This window comes from Camelina sativa, chromosome 10 (assembly GCF_030686135.1).
Source record: "Camelina sativa cultivar CO46 ecotype springtype chromosome 10, ASM3068613v1".
Lineage (NCBI taxonomy): Eukaryota > Viridiplantae > Streptophyta > Magnoliopsida > Brassicales > Brassicaceae > Camelina > Camelina sativa.
Window position 1 is genome coordinate 807,172 of NC_141889.1, and position 18,119 is coordinate 825,290.

General features: G+C 35.4%; 1 protein-coding gene and 3 long non-coding RNA genes across 8 annotated transcripts; 2 read left to right on the forward strand and 2 right to left on the reverse strand.

Moving 5' to 3' along the window:
- The first annotated feature begins 1,226 nt into the window (after positions 1 to 1,226).
- On the forward strand, positions 1,227 to 3,664 carry LOC104716281 (tryptophan N-monooxygenase 1). The gene is made up of 2 exons (XM_019230488.2): positions 1,227 to 2,309; positions 2,756 to 3,664. The coding sequence occupies exons 1-2, from the start codon at positions 1,314 to 1,316 to the stop codon at positions 3,386 to 3,388; spliced, it is 1,629 nt and encodes a 542-aa protein (XP_019086033.2). The 5' UTR covers positions 1,227 to 1,313; the 3' UTR covers positions 3,389 to 3,664.
- A 161-nt stretch (positions 3,665 to 3,825) lies between these two features.
- Positions 3,826 to 9,732, reverse strand: LOC104716282 (uncharacterized). 5 transcript variants are annotated; one of them, XR_756004.3, is made up of 5 exons: positions 9,634 to 9,732; positions 9,484 to 9,548; positions 9,321 to 9,383; positions 7,805 to 8,096; positions 3,874 to 4,195 (listed from the first exon to the last, which is right to left on the reverse strand). It is a non-coding gene; the product is annotated as an uncharacterized LOC104716282 (long non-coding RNA). The 5 variants fall into 5 exon arrangements; XR_756002.3 differs by lacking the exon at positions 7,805 to 8,096 and having other exon boundaries at positions 3,826 to 4,195; XR_756005.3 differs by lacking the exon at positions 7,805 to 8,096 and having other exon boundaries at positions 3,828 to 4,211.
- Positions 9,733 to 15,794: 6,062 nt separating this feature from the next.
- LOC147935707 (uncharacterized) lies at positions 15,795 to 16,942 on the reverse strand. Its single transcript, XR_015567880.1, has 2 exons — positions 16,319 to 16,942; positions 15,795 to 16,231 (listed from the first exon to the last, which is right to left on the reverse strand). It is a non-coding gene; the product is annotated as an uncharacterized LOC147935707 (long non-coding RNA).
- Positions 16,286 to 17,679, forward strand: LOC104716283 (uncharacterized). Its single transcript, XR_015567879.1, has 5 exons — positions 16,286 to 16,425; positions 16,567 to 16,638; positions 16,726 to 17,007; positions 17,109 to 17,278; positions 17,362 to 17,679. It is a non-coding gene; the product is annotated as an uncharacterized LOC104716283 (long non-coding RNA).
- Positions 17,680 to 18,119: the final 440 nt, after the last annotated feature.

The following is an 18,119-nucleotide window of genomic DNA, read 5'->3' on the forward strand; positions in this document are numbered from 1 at the left end:
CTCTCAACCGGGTTTCAATTTCCACGAGGGTTTTTGGCAGGTGAACTCTTACGCAGGAAAATAAACATATTCCCTAGATATTATTTTTATTGATTATTCTCCCTTCTTAATAATCAACTTCTTTACAATTTCAATATATTATTTTATTTATCAGTGAATATATACATCAAGAGGTTATATAGAACTATGCAAGTCATTTCCCTGAAAAGGAAACAAGCTAAATAAACATGACGACACTTGGTTTCGGTTCAGCAAAATACATCTAAGAATTTAATCAGAATTTGCATATATATGTGAAATTTACATGACTAACATACATTAACAAAATGAATGCATCATGCAGTACTTCTAGGATCAAACTATTATCAAGGTCGCATATATTAGCCAGTGTCTAGCCATTCCGTTGATGTGTAAAACAACCGATTTTAAATTGACAAAAGTTTAATACATGTTTTTACGTACGTAAAGTTAAAGATTGTTAAAAATAGGTTCCGACCGCTACAAGATTAACTTTGTCAAAACATTTTTAGACTGGAGGCTTTGTTTATCCTAAATGATATCTGTCACTAGCTACGATAAATCAGACATCAAATGTTATCGCACATATGTATATTAAGTGATATAATCGAAATATTAGAATACACTTAAACAAGGGTAACTCTTTTTTTTTCCAAGGACAGGGATCGGAAACTCGGAATACACAATACAATTTTGCATATTTCGTTACATTTTTTTTTTTTTTTTTGTAAAAGGTTAAGATTATTTCGTTACACTTGCACATGTATGGTGGTTTTCTCACCAAAGATGAATGTTAATTTTTTCATATATATTTTTATATAATGATCACCAGTACTATGTAAACTAGATCTAGTTAAGACTGTTTGTTCGGCTGGTTTTGAAGTGCATATATAACACGAGGAATTTTGGCAGGTCACCAACAAAACATTTTGAAACTCCCATCCCAAATAGAAATTAATAAAAAAATAATATCTAATAATGATAATAGGGATAGATACTTTGAAACATTAGAATAGTAATGAAAAAAATGTTCAACAATGGTGGTGGAACTCAAGATGGACCCGACCCAAACACACCCTCCGACACTTTCCTCACTCCTTCCTTTTTTAGTCCTTTCCACGCATTAGGATAGTATGGTCATTTTACATAAACCAACGACCACTTTGAGTGTATATATAAAAGGAAGATGAAGTTCCTCTCTCGATCCATGCAGAGCTAAACAAGCAATACAACAAACATTTGAGTACTCTTCTTCTTCTCTCGCTCTCTCTTCTCTTCTTTACACACAATTAAACATGAACACTTTTACCTCAAACTCTTCGGAACTCATCACTCCCACTACAACCGAAACATCTTCGTTTAGCACCTTGTATCTCCTCACAACACTTCAAGCCTTTGTGGCTATCATCTTAGTGATGCTACTCAAGAAACTGACGACGGACCCGAGCAAAAAGAAACCGTCTCTCCCGCCGGGTCCAACCGGATGGCCGATCATCGGAATGATTCCGGCGATGCTAAAGAGCCGTCCCGTTTTCCGGTGGCTCCACAGCATCATGAAGCAGCTCAATACCGAGATAGCATGCGTGAGGTTGGGAAACACTCACGTGATCACCGTCACGTGCCCTAAGATAGCACGTGAGATGCTCAAGCAACAAGACGCTCTCTTCGCCTCGAGGCCTTTAACTTACGCTCAGAAGATCCTCTCCAACGGCTACAAAACCTGCGTGATCACTCCCTTCGGTGACCAGTTCAAGAAAATGAGGAAAGTTGTGATGACGGAACTCGTTTGCCCAGCGAGACACAGGTGGCTCCATCAGAAGAGATCAGAAGAAAACGATCATTTGACCGCTTGGGTATACAACATGGTTAAGAACTCGGGCTCTGTCGACTTCCGGTTCATGACAAGGCATTACTGTGGAAACGCAATCAAGAAGCTTATGTTCGGGACAAGAACGTTCTCTAAGAACACTGCACCTGACGGCGGGCCGACCGTGGAAGATGTAGAGCACATGGAAGCTATGTTTGAAGCATTAGGGTTTACGTTTGCTTTTTGCATCTCTGATTACCTACCCATGCTCACTGGACTTGATCTTAACGGTCACGAGAAGATTATGAGAGAGTCGAGTGCGATTATGGACAAGTATCATGACCCAATCATCGACGAGAGGATCAAGATGTGGAGAGAAGGAAAGAGAACTCAGATCGAAGATTTTCTTGATATTTTCATCTCTATCAAGGACGAACAAGGCAACCCATTGCTTACCGCCGATGAAATCAAACCCACCATTAAGGTAACTATTAATTACCCTCCTTACATGCATGCATGCTTTCATAACTAAGATAAGGTTTCAATCGTAAAAAATACCCAAAGAACAATTTTTGTTAAATTGAGAAAACATATTTATCAAATTTACCCATTTGTTCATACATATATTATAAGATAAATTTATAGAGTTTTGTAAACTAACAAATTATAGAAGAAAACCAAAATTTAATACATAGCTGGTAGTAAAAGTTGATTGTATGTTAAATATTTGCTATTTCTTTTTTTGTTTGTCTCTTTCGGTAAAAAAAAAGATATTAGCAACTTTTGTTTTTTCTTTTCTTTTTATATATGCAACTTGTGATTTCTTTTGTTTTATGGATGATTGGTATTAGTAATTGATATGAACAAAAAATATACTAGCTAAAAAATCCCAAATTAATAAATTAAAAAAAAATTGTTTATGATGAATAGGAACTTGTAATGGCGGCGCCAGACAATCCATCAAACGCTGTGGAATGGGCCATGGCGGAGATGGTAAACAAACCGGAGATTCTCCGTAAAGCAATGGAAGAGATCGACAGAGTGGTCGGAAAAGAAAGACTCGTTCAAGAATCCGACATCCCAAAACTAAACTACGTCAAAGCTATCCTCCGTGAAGCATTCCGTCTCCATCCCGTCGCGGCCTTTAACCTCCCACACGTGGCACTTGCCGACACAACCGTCGCCGGATATCACATCCCTAAAGGAAGCCAAGTCCTTCTTAGCCGATATGGGCTAGGCCGTAACCCGAAAGTTTGGGCCGACCCACTTAGCTTTAAACCGGAGAGACATCTCAACGAATGCTCCGAAGTCACTTTGACTGAGAACGATCTTCGGTTTATCTCGTTTAGTACCGGAAAAAGAGGTTGCGCTGCTCCGGCGCTAGGTACGGCGTTGACCACGATGATGCTCGCGAGACTTCTTCAAGGTTTCACATGGAAGCTACCCAAGAATGAGACGCGTGTCGAGCTGATGGAGTCTAGTCATGATATGTTTCTGGCTAAACCGTTGGTTATGGTCGGTCAGCCGAGATTGCCGGAGAATCTCTACCCGACGGTCAAGTGAGATGAGAACGACGCCGTATATATACATATATGTTTTTCATGAAATTTTTATATAATCTCTTGTATCGTATAACGGCCAACCCAAGTTTGGTCAAAATCCCGGTTACCAAAAGATAATGGGGTAATTTGTGAACAAACTTGGGATAATGGTCTTGGTTCTTTTGGGAACACTTGAATTGTGTCTCCTATTCTCTTCTTTTGTTATTTTCAATTAAAAAAAAACTTTTTATTACTATTTAAATAAGAATATTTTAGTAAACTTTATACTACAAAAAAATGAAAGGTCTAAAAGGGTTTCAAGTTTTTTTTTTTTTTCTTTTTTCTTTCTTATGTTTCATATTTCCAGCACATACAAAACTGTTTATTCATAGCTCTAAACCAGTAATTTTTGTCTAACAGATAATGGAACTATTTAAAAGGATAGGTTTTAAAATAATATCTTGAAATGAGAACCAATTTATTGAGAACTATTTTCTTTTCCAACGATTTTTTCTAAGGCTAATCAAATGTTTTTTAAAATAATCAATATAATTAAATTAAACCATAGATTTTGAAAGCATCCAATTTTAACTAATTAAAGGCTCATCAAGAGCAGGGTTCAGGAAACGTAAAAGGTTCACAGTATCTTTCTTTGGCAGTAACTCTACACTTTTCGAATTTATAGCCATTTCGATCTTCACCCTGGCAAAGTCGTAGCCTCGTAGGCACAGTTGGTCTCCACCTCCGACACGACATGTCCCAGGCGGCGTATTCATTCGTACAGGAGAACACCGCGGATGTGGTCGATAACCCTCTATCTTTGGTATTCCTGAAATATTGACACCCTTTTGCTAAAATTAATAGTAGTTCTTTTTTAGTCAGGTCTTAACTACTAAAATACTCCATGCTATTTGATGAACATAACCACAAATGAATTGGGGTTGGATTGTTTAAGTCGATTGTGTTTGGCCGCACTTGCATTAAAACTTAAAAGTGATAGAAAAATAATAATAATAACAAAAAAAAAAACCAACAAGTATTCATATTTTGAAAAATAAAATATCTTGTAGTAATCTTCATATATAAATATCTCATGATGCAAGTTACCTGTCGAAATTAACAAAAAGATCATCACGACCATAGTGATGAAGAGGCTAACAAGTTTCACAGTCTTAGCCATTATATTTTGTCTATCTTTAAAAATAAAAATAAAATTGTCCGTCTTAATATCTCTTTTCTTGTCTTTGTAAACTTTTGATATGATGTTTTTATGTATGTAGCCATCGGACTGTTACTATATATAAAAAAAAGGGGAAAATGTAATAAACATCCCCAACTTTTAAAGTTGGGACGTTTTAATCACTAACTTTCATAATATTTTATAATGTCATTTTAATCACTAACTTTTTGTTGACTTGACAATAAAATAGCAAAGTTTTGTTGACCACGTCGTTTTAGGCACGACGTTTATTAAATCTCTAACTTTAGAAAGAAAATCCAAAATTCTCTCTATAATACTAAAATCTCTTATGCAATTTCTCGGTTCCGATGAGTTAAAGTTCAATCTTTGACACATGGTTGCGTCAGTGAGTGTGGTGTGCCATCAATGGTGTAGAGAGAATTTGGGGTTTTCTTTCTAAGGTTATGGATTTGTGAAATTGGAATCGATTTGGAGATTTAGATTCTTCAGTTTGGTAAACGATGTTGTTTTTGGCATTAAAAACATGGTCGTTTATGCAAAATGGTAGCAGATAACATATAATTTACTCTGTTTTTGAGATCTTAAACAGAGAATAAACATCGTGACTAAAACGGCGATGTCTATTTTATGGCTAAGTCAACAAAAAGTTTGTGATTAAAACTTTCCAAATTTGAAAGTTGGAGATTTTTATGACATTTTTCCCTATAAAAAAAAGACTTTATCATTTCTATTTTAGAAAAGAGACTAAAAAAGTAGTCCGAAAAAACGTACGTCAAATCGAACTGTTTCGACAAAAGAATACAAATCTGAAGAGTGATGACCTCGTATTTCCGCCATTCTTTGGCTATATTAAATTACAAAGATATAGGGTCTGATTGGTAACGTAGCCAAAGCTGTAAGCTGAAGCTATAAGATGTTACGAAATAGTGCAAAGCTGTAAGAAAGAGCTTTACATGAAAGTTGTACAAAAAAGCTGAGAATAAAGCTTTTAATAAAGTTTTTGGTGAAGTTTTTGTGATTGGTAAAAATTCAAAGCTGTACTATTTGTAATACTTTGTGTGTGTTTACCAATCAGTACCATAATCTTCTTCAATACTTTATGATTTGTATCTAAAAGGAAAAAAAAAAACATAATTTCTAATTGATTAAGTACAGATAATTATGTAACTGCTTTATTTTAAATTTTTCCTTAAAACCGACTACGGTTAGAGCCAGAAGTACTTTACTTTCCATTTTTTTCTTCAGACTTTACGTCCCATTTACAATTAGAGGATGGCCAACTTGATAATGTGTATTAGGGCTGGGCATTCGGGTAACCCGTTCGGGTTTGGGTATTACCCATTCGGGTTCGGGTAAACGGGTTTAGAAAAATAGAGCCCATTGGGTATTTTTAGATATATGGGTTCGGTTCGGTTTGGGTACTATCGGGTTCGGGTCGGTTTGGATTACAAATTTTAGAACCCGATTAGTACCCGAACTACCGGGTACCCGAAAAAATATAATTAAATTTAGTTAAATTTTGACTTACATAACAAAATATTTTAGATATTTTGATTATTTTTGATATTTAGGTATAAAACTAAATGAAATATTCAAAATTATGATTATAATTTTGGGGTAATTGCATTATATTAATGATAAATATTATAAATATGTTTATATGTTCGGGTTTAATGGGTACCCAAACAGGTACTGGGTATTACCCGATCCTAACCCGAACTTACGGGTATTAGAAAATAGAACCCAATAGGGTTTTAAAGACAAACCCGTACCCAACCCAAACCCTGTTTTTCGGGTCGGGTTCCGGATTGGGTATTCGGGTATGGTTTTTATGCCCAGGCCTAATGTGTATAGCGGATAAAAAAGATTTGTAAGCATAATACATATTTGTTCCAGTTTTATATCCATCTGTTCTTAAATATATATTATAGTAATGATTAATGACTTAATGAGACTAATTAACATAATTAACATGTAAAATATAACTAAAATGTCTTAAAAAGTTAAAAGGGATTTTGAGATTTAATTTGACATTGTGACCAATCACGAAAACATATCAATATTATATAGATGATTTGGTTTTCTTAAAATTGATTTTTTCTTCTTTTTCTCTACATGGAAGGATGGCCACGCATGGAGCACAAGACTAGCATAAGTGTGTTAAAAATTAAAGGGTGAACTAAGGAACCTTGCATTAAGAATTAAAGTCTGAACGAACTAACATATGTTGTGTCTGAGATAATTAAATTCACACGTAGATATTTTATTTAAAATAATAAAAAAACATATGTTTTTTTTTGTTAAAGAAAAGAACATATGTTATGTCGGAGTATGTGAGAGATTTAAAGATAATTCAGCCAAAAAAACCCAAACTTTTCAAAATTTACCAAAAAAATACGAATTTATGGACTAACCAAATAAACACTCAACTTTTATTGACTTTGGAATATAATAACAAACTTTATTTAAAAAAAAAACTACATTAGCAAGGTTCGAACTTGGGTTCTGGGCATGCATGAGAAAGGATTTTACCACTGAACGAGTGGCAATTTTCAAACTTCAACGTAATATAGTAGTATTTAATATATGAAAACACGGAATTAAAAGAAGAAAAAAATCAGACTTTATCCACTTTACCAAAATCAGACCTTGCCGACGTCGAGAGAAGAAGACTTTGGCGTAGAGCAAGCATATCGATTTTTTTTTTTCTTTTCAACCTTCAATTCATAGATTTTAACAGATCACGTTGTTTCTCATTTTAATCTACTCGATTGATTTTTCTATTGAAACTAATTTCTTTCGATTTGTACTCTTTGCCAGATTTGGGGATTTTTCTCTCGATTTTGTTAGTTTCGTAGATTGCAGGTATTTTCTTTAATTCCGTGTACACATATAAAATCATGTACATTACATTAATTTTTGAAAGTTGCCACTAGTTCAGTGGTAAAATTCTTTATTTTGCATTCCCAGAACCCGAGTTCGAAGTTTAATGATGTAGTTTTTTTTTAAAATAAGAATTTCAAAACGTACGTGTTGTTCATGACGTTAAAATTTTCCAAAAGTCAACAAAAGTTGAGTCCATAAATTCGTGTTTTTTTGGTAAATTTTGAAAATTTTGGTTTTTTTTTTTTTTTGCTGAATTCTCGATATTTAAATTAACATATGTTATGTCTGAGATGTTTAATTCACACGTAGATATATTATAAAAGTGCATCAGCCAAGAGACGAAAAGTCAACCTCAACTCGGGGCTCCGTTCTGAATTGGTAGCAGAGATTCGACATAACCGTTGATATTGTCCGAGGGCTTGTATATCTCCACCAAGCTTCTCGGTTTAGGATCATTCACTTAAATCTAAAACCGGGAAATATATTGCTGGACAAAGACATGACTCCAAAGATGGCAAAGATGCTTGGAGGGGATGAGACTGAAGCTCATGTGACGAATTTGAGTGGAACATTGTGAAAAATGATATTTGGAATCACAAGATCGATTGGTGAGTGACAGTGTCGATTCTTGAATTTTGGTGGTCTAAAGCATAGAAAAATAATTTTGTTTATTATATAAAATTAATATTTTTTTCACATTTATATATTTTAAAAACATGGAAAAATGTAATAACAATCTAAAATTTAATTTTTCTAATTTTTACTATAGGAAATACTCAGGTAGACATCAATGCTAATCAAAAGTAGTTGGTAATAATGTATTATTATAATAAAATAAAGATTAAGGAGAAGAAGTAATTTATATGTTCTTGTATTAAATTTTAGTTTTTTTGAATATTATAATATCTTGTAGTCAAGTTAATTAATTTTTTTGTACATTTTAATGTTAGAAACAGAAATTAAACCAAAAAGTAAGAAATAAAAAGCAAAAGAAGAAGAAAAAAAAACTGTAAACAAACCAGCAAAATTGAAGGCTTGAACTTATGACTTCTCACATAATTGCATGACACAGACACAACAGACCTGCCTAATTTCACAAATTTATATCACTAAAACTTTACTATATGATTTGGCCTAAAGCAGCTGTTTTGAGTGCTTTAGGGGTGGGCCGGCACTGGTGAGTGAGATATTAATGCTCAATATTTTAGTTTTTTCATCTAATGCTCTGTTTTGGGTTTCCGGTGATGATATAAAAAATGGTTATTATTCTCCAAAACTGCCAATCTTAATTAATTAGAAATATTGCAAAAATGTAAATTAATCATACAGTATAAAGTAAGATATATATATATATGACACATAGGCTCCGAATGGTAAAAACAGTTCAAGCGTTGCAGATCGTGCAGATCATGCAGTTCATGCTGAACAAGTGCAGATCATGCACATCGTGCAGATCATGCTGGAAAAGTGCAGATCATGCTGATTGAGCAATCCAAATTATATGCTTGAATGGTAAAAGCAGATCAAACAGTGTAAATCATATATTAAACTATAAAGTATTTAAATGATTATCTAATAGTAATTATTGAGCTCATTGCAACTTTTTTAATCTATAATAAAAATAATTATCTATCTTTAAATCTGAGTAAATGAAGATTTATGTATATAAATTTTTATAAACATGTATCTATATTTAAGCACCACCATATATATATATATATATATATATATATATAAAATCAGCATTCTCATTACATAATTGGTTGAAAAATAAGACAGTTTATAGTAACTATTATATAACATAAATAGAACTACTAACATATTATATAGCATAAATATATTTATTTATGAAATAAAAAATACATACCTTTCAACAAAAGAATATGGAAACAAGAGGTGATAGGTAGAATCTTTGATTGTCTTTTGAATTCTGTCCAAAAAAAAAATTTGATGTTACAACAAATATTATAGAGCATAAATAGAACTAGTAACATATTATAAGCATATATTTATGAAATAAAAATACAGACCTTTCAACAAAAAAATGTAGAAACAACAGGTGATAGAGTAGAAGCTTTAATTATTTTTTTGAATTCTGTAAAAAAAAAAAATAGATGTTACAATAAATAAAAAAATAAAAAAAAAATAAAAAAATGTGTTTATTTATTTAAAAAAAATACCTTTGGTGGAGAGAAGATGAATGGAAATAGAATTGATAGGAATTTGAAATATTTGTTTGTGTTGGTTGTATTTTTTTTTTTGTTCAAAATTTTGTGTTGGTTGTAAAAGTGAGCAATGGTGTGTTATATAGAGAGTAAATGAGATGAATCTGTGGGCAAAAATTTGGATTTGTCGATGGACAGCTTCAAAAATGCTGTGGGCGAATTAATTAGTAGTTCTCCTGCATTTATAGCTAAAAGACAAAAAAAATTAAATTGTGGACAGATAAACTGCATTAGTTTTAAAAAGAAAGAAAATTGTTGAATGGTGCTTTTATGACAAGAGAACTGTAGGTGTGGGTCCACTATACTTTATGTGCCACTCCATTCAAAGCCATAGTTAAATAATTTGTGAAGAAAATGATTGGCCATAGAACCCAACAAATAGTAATGAGTAATCAACATAGCAATTCTTTCATCATTCATTCAATAATCAAATAGTATTATTAGTTATTCAATCAATTTTACAAAGCATATTTTAAATTCTAGGTGGAAATACGTTTCTATAACCGGTGCACTCGCATATCTTTGTTGGGCCTTTTCCAGAACATCTTCCGACCACCCAACGTTCAAATTGACAAGTTTTAGTGCATAATGAGTCGCCATGTGGTGCACTGCATGTCTTAGATGTTTGAGTCTTGCTTCGTGATATGAAACATGCTTTTGGAATTCTTTTTGGGTCGGGTTTGAAGCTAGTTGCTGAGTTAAGAATTCTTTTTGGATTAGGCTCGAAGCTAGTTGCTAAATAAATTTCAAAAAGAACCATTCATTTAAAAAAAATTGTTAGTTAATTTTTGGTTTAGATTGTTTAATCAAAATTCAAAACTCAAATGTAGACAAAAAATTAAAATAAAATAAAAATATCGAAATCCAAGATTCATATATTAAAATGTTTATTACCTGTTGAAATCAATACGATGATGATTGTTGTAGATATGGTGTAACTCCGATCGTAACATACGGTAAACTTGGATAATGATTGAAACTTGCACAAGAGCACTTTCCTTAAAGAGTATTTCAACTCTTTTCTCAAGCCTAGGGTGACACGAAATCCCTTGTAGGATATGACAATCAAAGTTTCTCTCTTGTTCTAGGCTAATATTCAAGAGAAACAAATAGAGATTTTGTGTGTTGTTTTTGTGTTTTGTCACCAAAGTTTTTCTCAAACTTTGATTTTTGTGAATCTGATTTTTCTTTCTCGGTATCTCTGCTTCTTCTTACTCTCGATTTCTTCCTCTGTTTTTGATGTGGAGAAACAAAGTATATATATAATGTTCGATCGTTCCATCGTACGTTTGCAACCGTACAATGAACCAATGTAACCATTCACCAAAAGACCAAAAGTTGTGATGGTTAGTGAAATAACCTTTGATTAACAACTTAAATCACCAACATTCCTCCCCCATTTAAGTTTAATCTTTGATTCACAAAATCACACACTTAAACCAAACTCATGCATAAATGTAAATATCGTAACGATTGAATTTACATCTTAGTTATATTACACATTCCAAATACCCGAGAATTAGGATGTCCAATGAATTGAATCCTTTCAACTCATTTGGGTACATGAAGATAATACACACACGTATTTCTTCACTAGTCTAAGTCTTTATACTTGACACTATTATAAGCCATGTGTCCCTATCCATTCATGAGCATATAGGAAGCTAAGTCCAAGCTTCTTGATGCGGCTCCACTTCTTACTCATATAGGTAAATCTTTTAATCTTGCACCTGCAAATGCAATTTTTCAAAAGATCTATTAAGAAGAGAACTTCAACCTAATCCTTTCTTGCAGGTTCAAGCACTTACTTTGGGATGATACAACAAGTGCTTCAATCTTTAATTGTAAGCTTTCCACATTCTGTAACGTTGTATTAGAGGGGAATTGGGTATCCCACAATTAAAAATTTTCAAATGGACTTTAAACCCATCCCTCTAGCCAACTTGATCACCAAGTCTCTAGCTAACCCTTTAGTCAAGTGATCAGCTAGATTTTGCTCAGACCGAACAAACTGTATGGTAATTGCCCCATGAGTGATCAGCTCACGTATCATGCTATGTCTAACACCCAGGTGTCGTGACTTACCATTATACACTTGGCTATAATCTCTAGCCAAAGTGGCTTTACTATCACAATGTATACAAATTGGTGATACCGGTCTCGGCCACAATGGAATCTCATAGACTAAGTTTCTTAGCCAATCTGCCTCTTTGCTGGCAGCCGCTAACGCTATGAACTCCGATTCCATGGTCAAACTTGTAACACAAGTTTGTTTTCTAGAAGCCCAAGAGATGGCACCTCCTCCAAGCAAGAACACCCAACCACTTGTAGAAGAGTTACTTTCTACGATGGAGTTCCAACTTGCATCGGAATATCCTTCTAAGACCAAAGGAAATCCGACATAAGACAAACCATAATTTATGGTTCCTTTCAAGAACTTAAGCACTCTTCTTATAGCTTGCCAATGGTGAGTACTAGGGTTACTAGTATATCTACTCAGCTTTCCTACCGCATAAGCTATATCTGGTCTAGTACTTGTCATGGCATACATAAAACAGCCAATAAGTTGTGAGTACTCGAGTTGTGAAATCGCTTTTCCCGTATGAGGCATAAGCTTCACACTCGCATCCATGGGAGTGCTCACAGGAGAAAATTTCTCATAACTGAACCTTTTTAGAACCTTTTCAATGTAATGAGATTGAGATAAACATAGGCTTTTGTTCTCACGCTTGATTCGAATTCCAAGAATCACATCCGCCTCCCCCATGTCTTTCATGGCAAAATTTGATGACAAGAACTCTTTTGCAAGTTCTACTTGTCTTAAGTTGGTACCAAAGATCAACATGTCATCAACATGTCATCAACATATAAGCAAATGATTACTCCATTACCGGAATCATCAAATTTGCTATATAAGCACTTGTCTGCTTGATTCAACTTGAATCCATTTGATAAGATAGCCTCATCAAATCTTTTATGCCACTGTTTAGGTGTTTGCTTCAGCCCATACAATGACTTTATTAACTTACACACCTTTTGCTCATTCCCGGGCATAACAAACCCTTCTGGTTGCTTCATATAGACTTCTTCTACGCTGTTTTAACATCCATTTGGTGGATCACAAGATCATTAATAGCAGCCAAAGCAATTAATAATCTTATAGAAGATATTCTAGCAACGAAGCATAAGTATCGAAATAATCGATACCTTCCTTTTGTCTAAAGCCTTGGATAACCAATCTAGCTTTAAACTTGTCAATTGTTCCATCGACTTTCATCTTCTTTTTGAAGATCCACTTGCAGCCTAAAGGCTTGCAACCAGGTGGGAGATCGGTTAGGATCCATGTATTATTCTCTACGATGGAGTCTATTTCATCGTTCACCACTTCTTTCCAAAACGCAACGTCTATAGACCGCATAACCTCATTAAACGTTCTAGGGTCCTCATCAACATGATAACAATATAAATATTGATATTCAACCTCATCTCTTGATCCCTCAACTAAATAAAGCTGAAAATCAGGCCCGAAAGATTTTTCAATTCTTCCTCGCTTGCTCTTGCGGAGCATAGGTGACGTGTTAGAAGGAATGAGTATGTCATCTCCTTCCTTTGTTCCACTTGAACTAGGAACCAGGTCCTTTGGTCTAGGTATTGATGAGAAACGAGTCTCATCAAATATTGCATCTCTTGACTCAATCACGGTGTTAACCGATATAGAATCATTAGGTTCTATGTCATAGAACCTATAAGCTTTGGAATGCTCAGCATATCCAATGAAGATGCAATCAATACCTCTTTCTCCCAAAGTTTTAATCTTTGGTTGGGGTAGTCTAACAACCGCTCTACAGCCCCAAACTCGAAGATAATTCATGTTTGGTTTCTTTTTGTACCAAAGCTCATATGGGGTAATCTTGTTCCTTTTGTTAGGAACCCTATTTAATAAATAGCAAGCCGCTAACATGGCTTCACCCCAAAATCCGTCACTTATTCCCGAGTAAGATAACATGGAATTAACCATTTCTTTTAGGACTCTATTTTTCCTCTCAGATACACCATTTTGTTGTGGTGTATATGGAGCTGTAGTCTCGTGTATAATTCCCACAGACTGAAAATAAACAGGATCATAATACTCTCCACCTCTATCGGTGCGTAACTTCTTAATCAAGTCACTATGTTGTAATTCAACCTCATTTTTATAAACCTTGAATTTATCTAGGGCTTCATATGAGCGGTTGACTCGTTGCCCATATGAAGTATGGAACCATCTTGAACTAGTTCATAAGTCTTGAACCAGCCACGATCATTGCAAACATGTGTAGTTGCACCCGAGTCAATCCACCACGTCACTCCATCATCCTGCATATAAAATGCCTCAGAAATGTTTGATACATAATACACATGTGAATGTGAATCATTTACAAGATTCTGACCTTGGTCCTTAGACCCTTGCCCTGAATGGTTTTGTCCCATTCTATTCTTATCCTTTGCAGCTCGACAATCACGTCTAAAGTGACCCGGCTTGTTACAAAACCAACAAACGCTCTTAAGCTTTTTGTTAGGTCCACCGTAAGTGTTGTCATTAAAGGGACGCTTCTTCCCCTTATTCTTCATCTTAGAACCCCCACCTTCCTCCATCATATTGATTGAAGAAGGTTCAGCCTCTTTGGGTTTTCCACCCTCTTGCACCCTTAGAGATTCCTCTATGCGCAAATGGCTACCAAGTTGTACAAGAGACAACTCTTCCTTTTTGTGTTTTAACATGCGCCTAAAATCCTTCCATGAAGGCGGCAACTTGTCGATGATACTCGACACCGAGATGGATTCATCCATCTTCATGTTGTGTTGAGCGAATTGCCCTAGGATGCGAAGCAATTCATTGTATTGCTCCATAACAGGCCTTGAATCAGACATCTTGTAATTATTAAAATTACTAACAAGGAACTTCTTACTAGAAGCATCCTCAGCCAGGTACTTTGATTCCAACGCATCCCACAGTTCCTTTACGGATTCGACATTTTGATAAACATCAAAGAGAGGATCAGACATATCGTAAGAATGTGGCCACGACATATGTAGTCATCATTCTCCCACTTAAGCTGCTTCCTTGTCTCCTCCACAAAATCCTTCTCTGCAGCCTCTGTCACGGTAGGCATTGGCATGCTTAGAACATGTACCACATTGAGTGTGGTGAGAAGAAAATGCATCTTCTTCTGCCATCTTCGAAAGTCCACTCCTTCGAACTTGTCCAACTTGCCAAACTTTGAAGTCATCTCACGCACCGATGCACTCGTCATAATTCACCAGAAAATACTCTTTAAGAATGTTATAGATACGATGTAACTCCGTTCGTAACGTACGGTGAACTTGGATAATGATTGAAACGTGCACAAGAGCACTTTCCTTAAAGAGTATTTCGACCCTTCTCTCAAGCCTAGAGTTACACAAATTCACTTGTAGGATATGACAATCAAAGTTTCTCTCTTGTTTTAGGCTAAGATTCAAGAGAAACAAATAGTGATTTTGTGTGTTGTTTTTGTGTTTTGTCACCAAAGTTTTTCTCAAACTTTGATTTTTGTGAATCTGATTTTTCTCTCTCGGTATCTCTGCTTCTCCTTACTCTCGATTTCTTCCTCTGTTTTTGATGTGGAGAAACAGAGTATATATAATGTTCGATCGTTCCATCGTATGTTTGCAACCGTACAATGAACCAATGTAACCATTCACCAAAAGACCAAAAGTTGTGATGGTTAGTGAAATAACCGTTGGTTCACCATGTTAATTGAATCAGCAATAACCGAACACCATAACCGGTTCATCACATCTAATAACCTAAGAGAGATGTTGTTGCTTGTCCTGCGGAATTATGTATATTTGGAAAACGGAAAGAGAGAGAGAGGTTTGTGTTATCTTTTTGCCAGATCCGAGATGCATACTTGTAAGCCTGCGAGGTCGGGTCGGTTACTTCGGGTATTCGGTTATTTGAAAACTGTGTTGAAAATAACTAAAGTAAATTTCGGTTCGGTTAATTCGGTTATTAATTAATTTGTTGAACTGAACCGAAAAATTTTGTTGTTTATTAAAAGAGCTGTCGAAAAAAAAAAAGTTTGGGCCAGGTCTAGTAAAAACAAACAAAAATATGTGTTTTAACCTGAACTTCAACTTTTTACAAATCCTAAAATCCGCCGATACAAAACTCAGAATCTCAGCAGCTCCGGCGAAAGACGAGAAGGAAGATGAAGATCTCGGTTACCTGAACGGGTACTCGAACCGAACAGAAAATCTCTGATAACCGATCAAATTAACATAGTTTCCGATCGGTTAAACTCTCCTTATCTTTTTTTTTTTTGGACAAAAGGCTTTTTCATTAATAGATTAAAGGTCGCTTACAATACTTCGAAGAGAGCCTTTTTGCAAGGGCATCTGCTTCTTGGTTTTCCTTTCTTGGGTTAAACTTAAAAGAGATTTTACTGAAATTAAACGATAGAATGAGGATATCTTGGAGAATCTCGTGGAGCTCTGTCGATGGCTGCTCCGAGTTGATGGCTTCGATTACCTGTTTGGAATCTGAAGCGATTAAAAAGGTTTGTGATCGCCAGATCTGTGCAGCAAAGTCGCAATGGAAGAAGAGGAGTTTCATTACCTCCGCAGAACGGGAAAGTCGCTGTGGAATTTATTCCTCTGGTTCTTAGCAAGTCCCCCACTGGCAATGCTCCTCTCATTCGTTTCCAGAGGAAAACTTGATTTTCGGTGAGCTTTTTGTATTCCAAATTTCCTTTGTCCATTTGAATTCTCGGGTCTCCGCTGGGGTTGCTTCCTGCTCTACTCTAGGTTCTGCTTTTAGTCCTTCATAGTATCCCGACTTGACAGTGTAGATACCTGTTTTTGTAGGAAGCCAAGCATAGGAGTCTTCTGCCCCCATGGAGCTGATTTTAATCTGTAGGATTTCCTCTTCCAATTCAGGTAAGTTTAGTAGAATTTTCTCCCTGTCCCAGTCTCGTGATGCAGGGGAAATGAGTTGATCAACCGTATGTAAGTGACTCGTTTCAGGAGGAGGGCCCATAGGTTGTTTGGGTGTGTTGATTGAGAGCCAGGGATCGTTCCAGATGCTTGTTGTTCTCCTGTTACCTATCACTTTTCCCATCTTGGTCTTTAGGAGATCCCTCCCTATGCAGATACCACGCCACCCATGGGACGTGGAGGAGGGGACTTTGCTTTCCATAAATGGAGTCGAGTGACAATATTTGCCTAACAGAGTTTTTGCCAGGAGGCAATCCGGTTTTCTTAGGATTCTCCAGCTTAGCTTTGCTCTTTATCTAAGGATAGAATATGGTACTATTACCACATAGTGCTCTTAATCGCTTCTTTGATAGTTTGTGGGGACCTTCGTGGTTTGATTTAATGTTGTGAGTTTTGGTTCATTGGTTTTGAAGGAAACACATCAGTGCACGGGTGGATTTACATGGGAATTGGGTAGGGCACGTGTCGTACCCATGCTACTAATTATATAAACTAACTCTCTAATAGTAATATAGTACTATTGTTCAGTTTGTTCTTATATTGGGTGAGGAGTTCAATACTGGTCCAAGATTCAAGATCCAAGGTCACACCTAATTCACAACAACCATAACTCTAATAATTCAATCCAGAAGACAAAAATTACTAACATAATCGACTTCCTTGCAGTGCCTGATGGTGTTAATCACACCGATCTTATAAGCCCAGCAATTGAGAGTGAGAGAGGAACAATTGCTCGGTGGAGATATATAGGACCAGCGATGGCGATGAACTTGCTCTTCTTTAATTATCTCTTTCTCCGATCCACTAATACCATATATTTCTTTTATATATGGCCGTGAATGCTCCCACGGAACTCGAAGCCATTAGTTATTCAAAAATATTTCATGTGAGCCGGCGCACAGAATTACTGGGCCACAAGTTCAGACATTTTTTTGGGCTGTTGTAAATTATTTGAAGGGGAAAAATGAGAAAAAATTAAGAAAATGTATCACAAGGAATCGAACCTGTGCCTGTTAAGACTATGGAGTAGGAAACAAACCACTAGGACAAAGACACTTTTCTTGGAAAAAAGGCCGATTATATGCCTATATAATTATCGGCCGCAAGCAGATGAAGCATCTGCTTGTGTCCAGCGCCGGCTTGTAGTAATTTAAATTCCAGGTGCCATCACATAGGCTGCACGCTCATATCTTTGTTGCGCTTCTCCAAATCATTTTCCATGTTTGTAATCTTCGCTACGACAAACTTTTTGGCATTATGAGTCTCTATTTTGTGGACCACATGTTTTACTGTATGTTGTGTGACTTGTGTGGCTGAGATATTATATTCATATGTCGAAGTTTTTTACTTTTTATTATATTTTATTTTTAAGTAATATAATGTTATGTATGAGATATTAAACTCACACGTAGATAAAATTAACA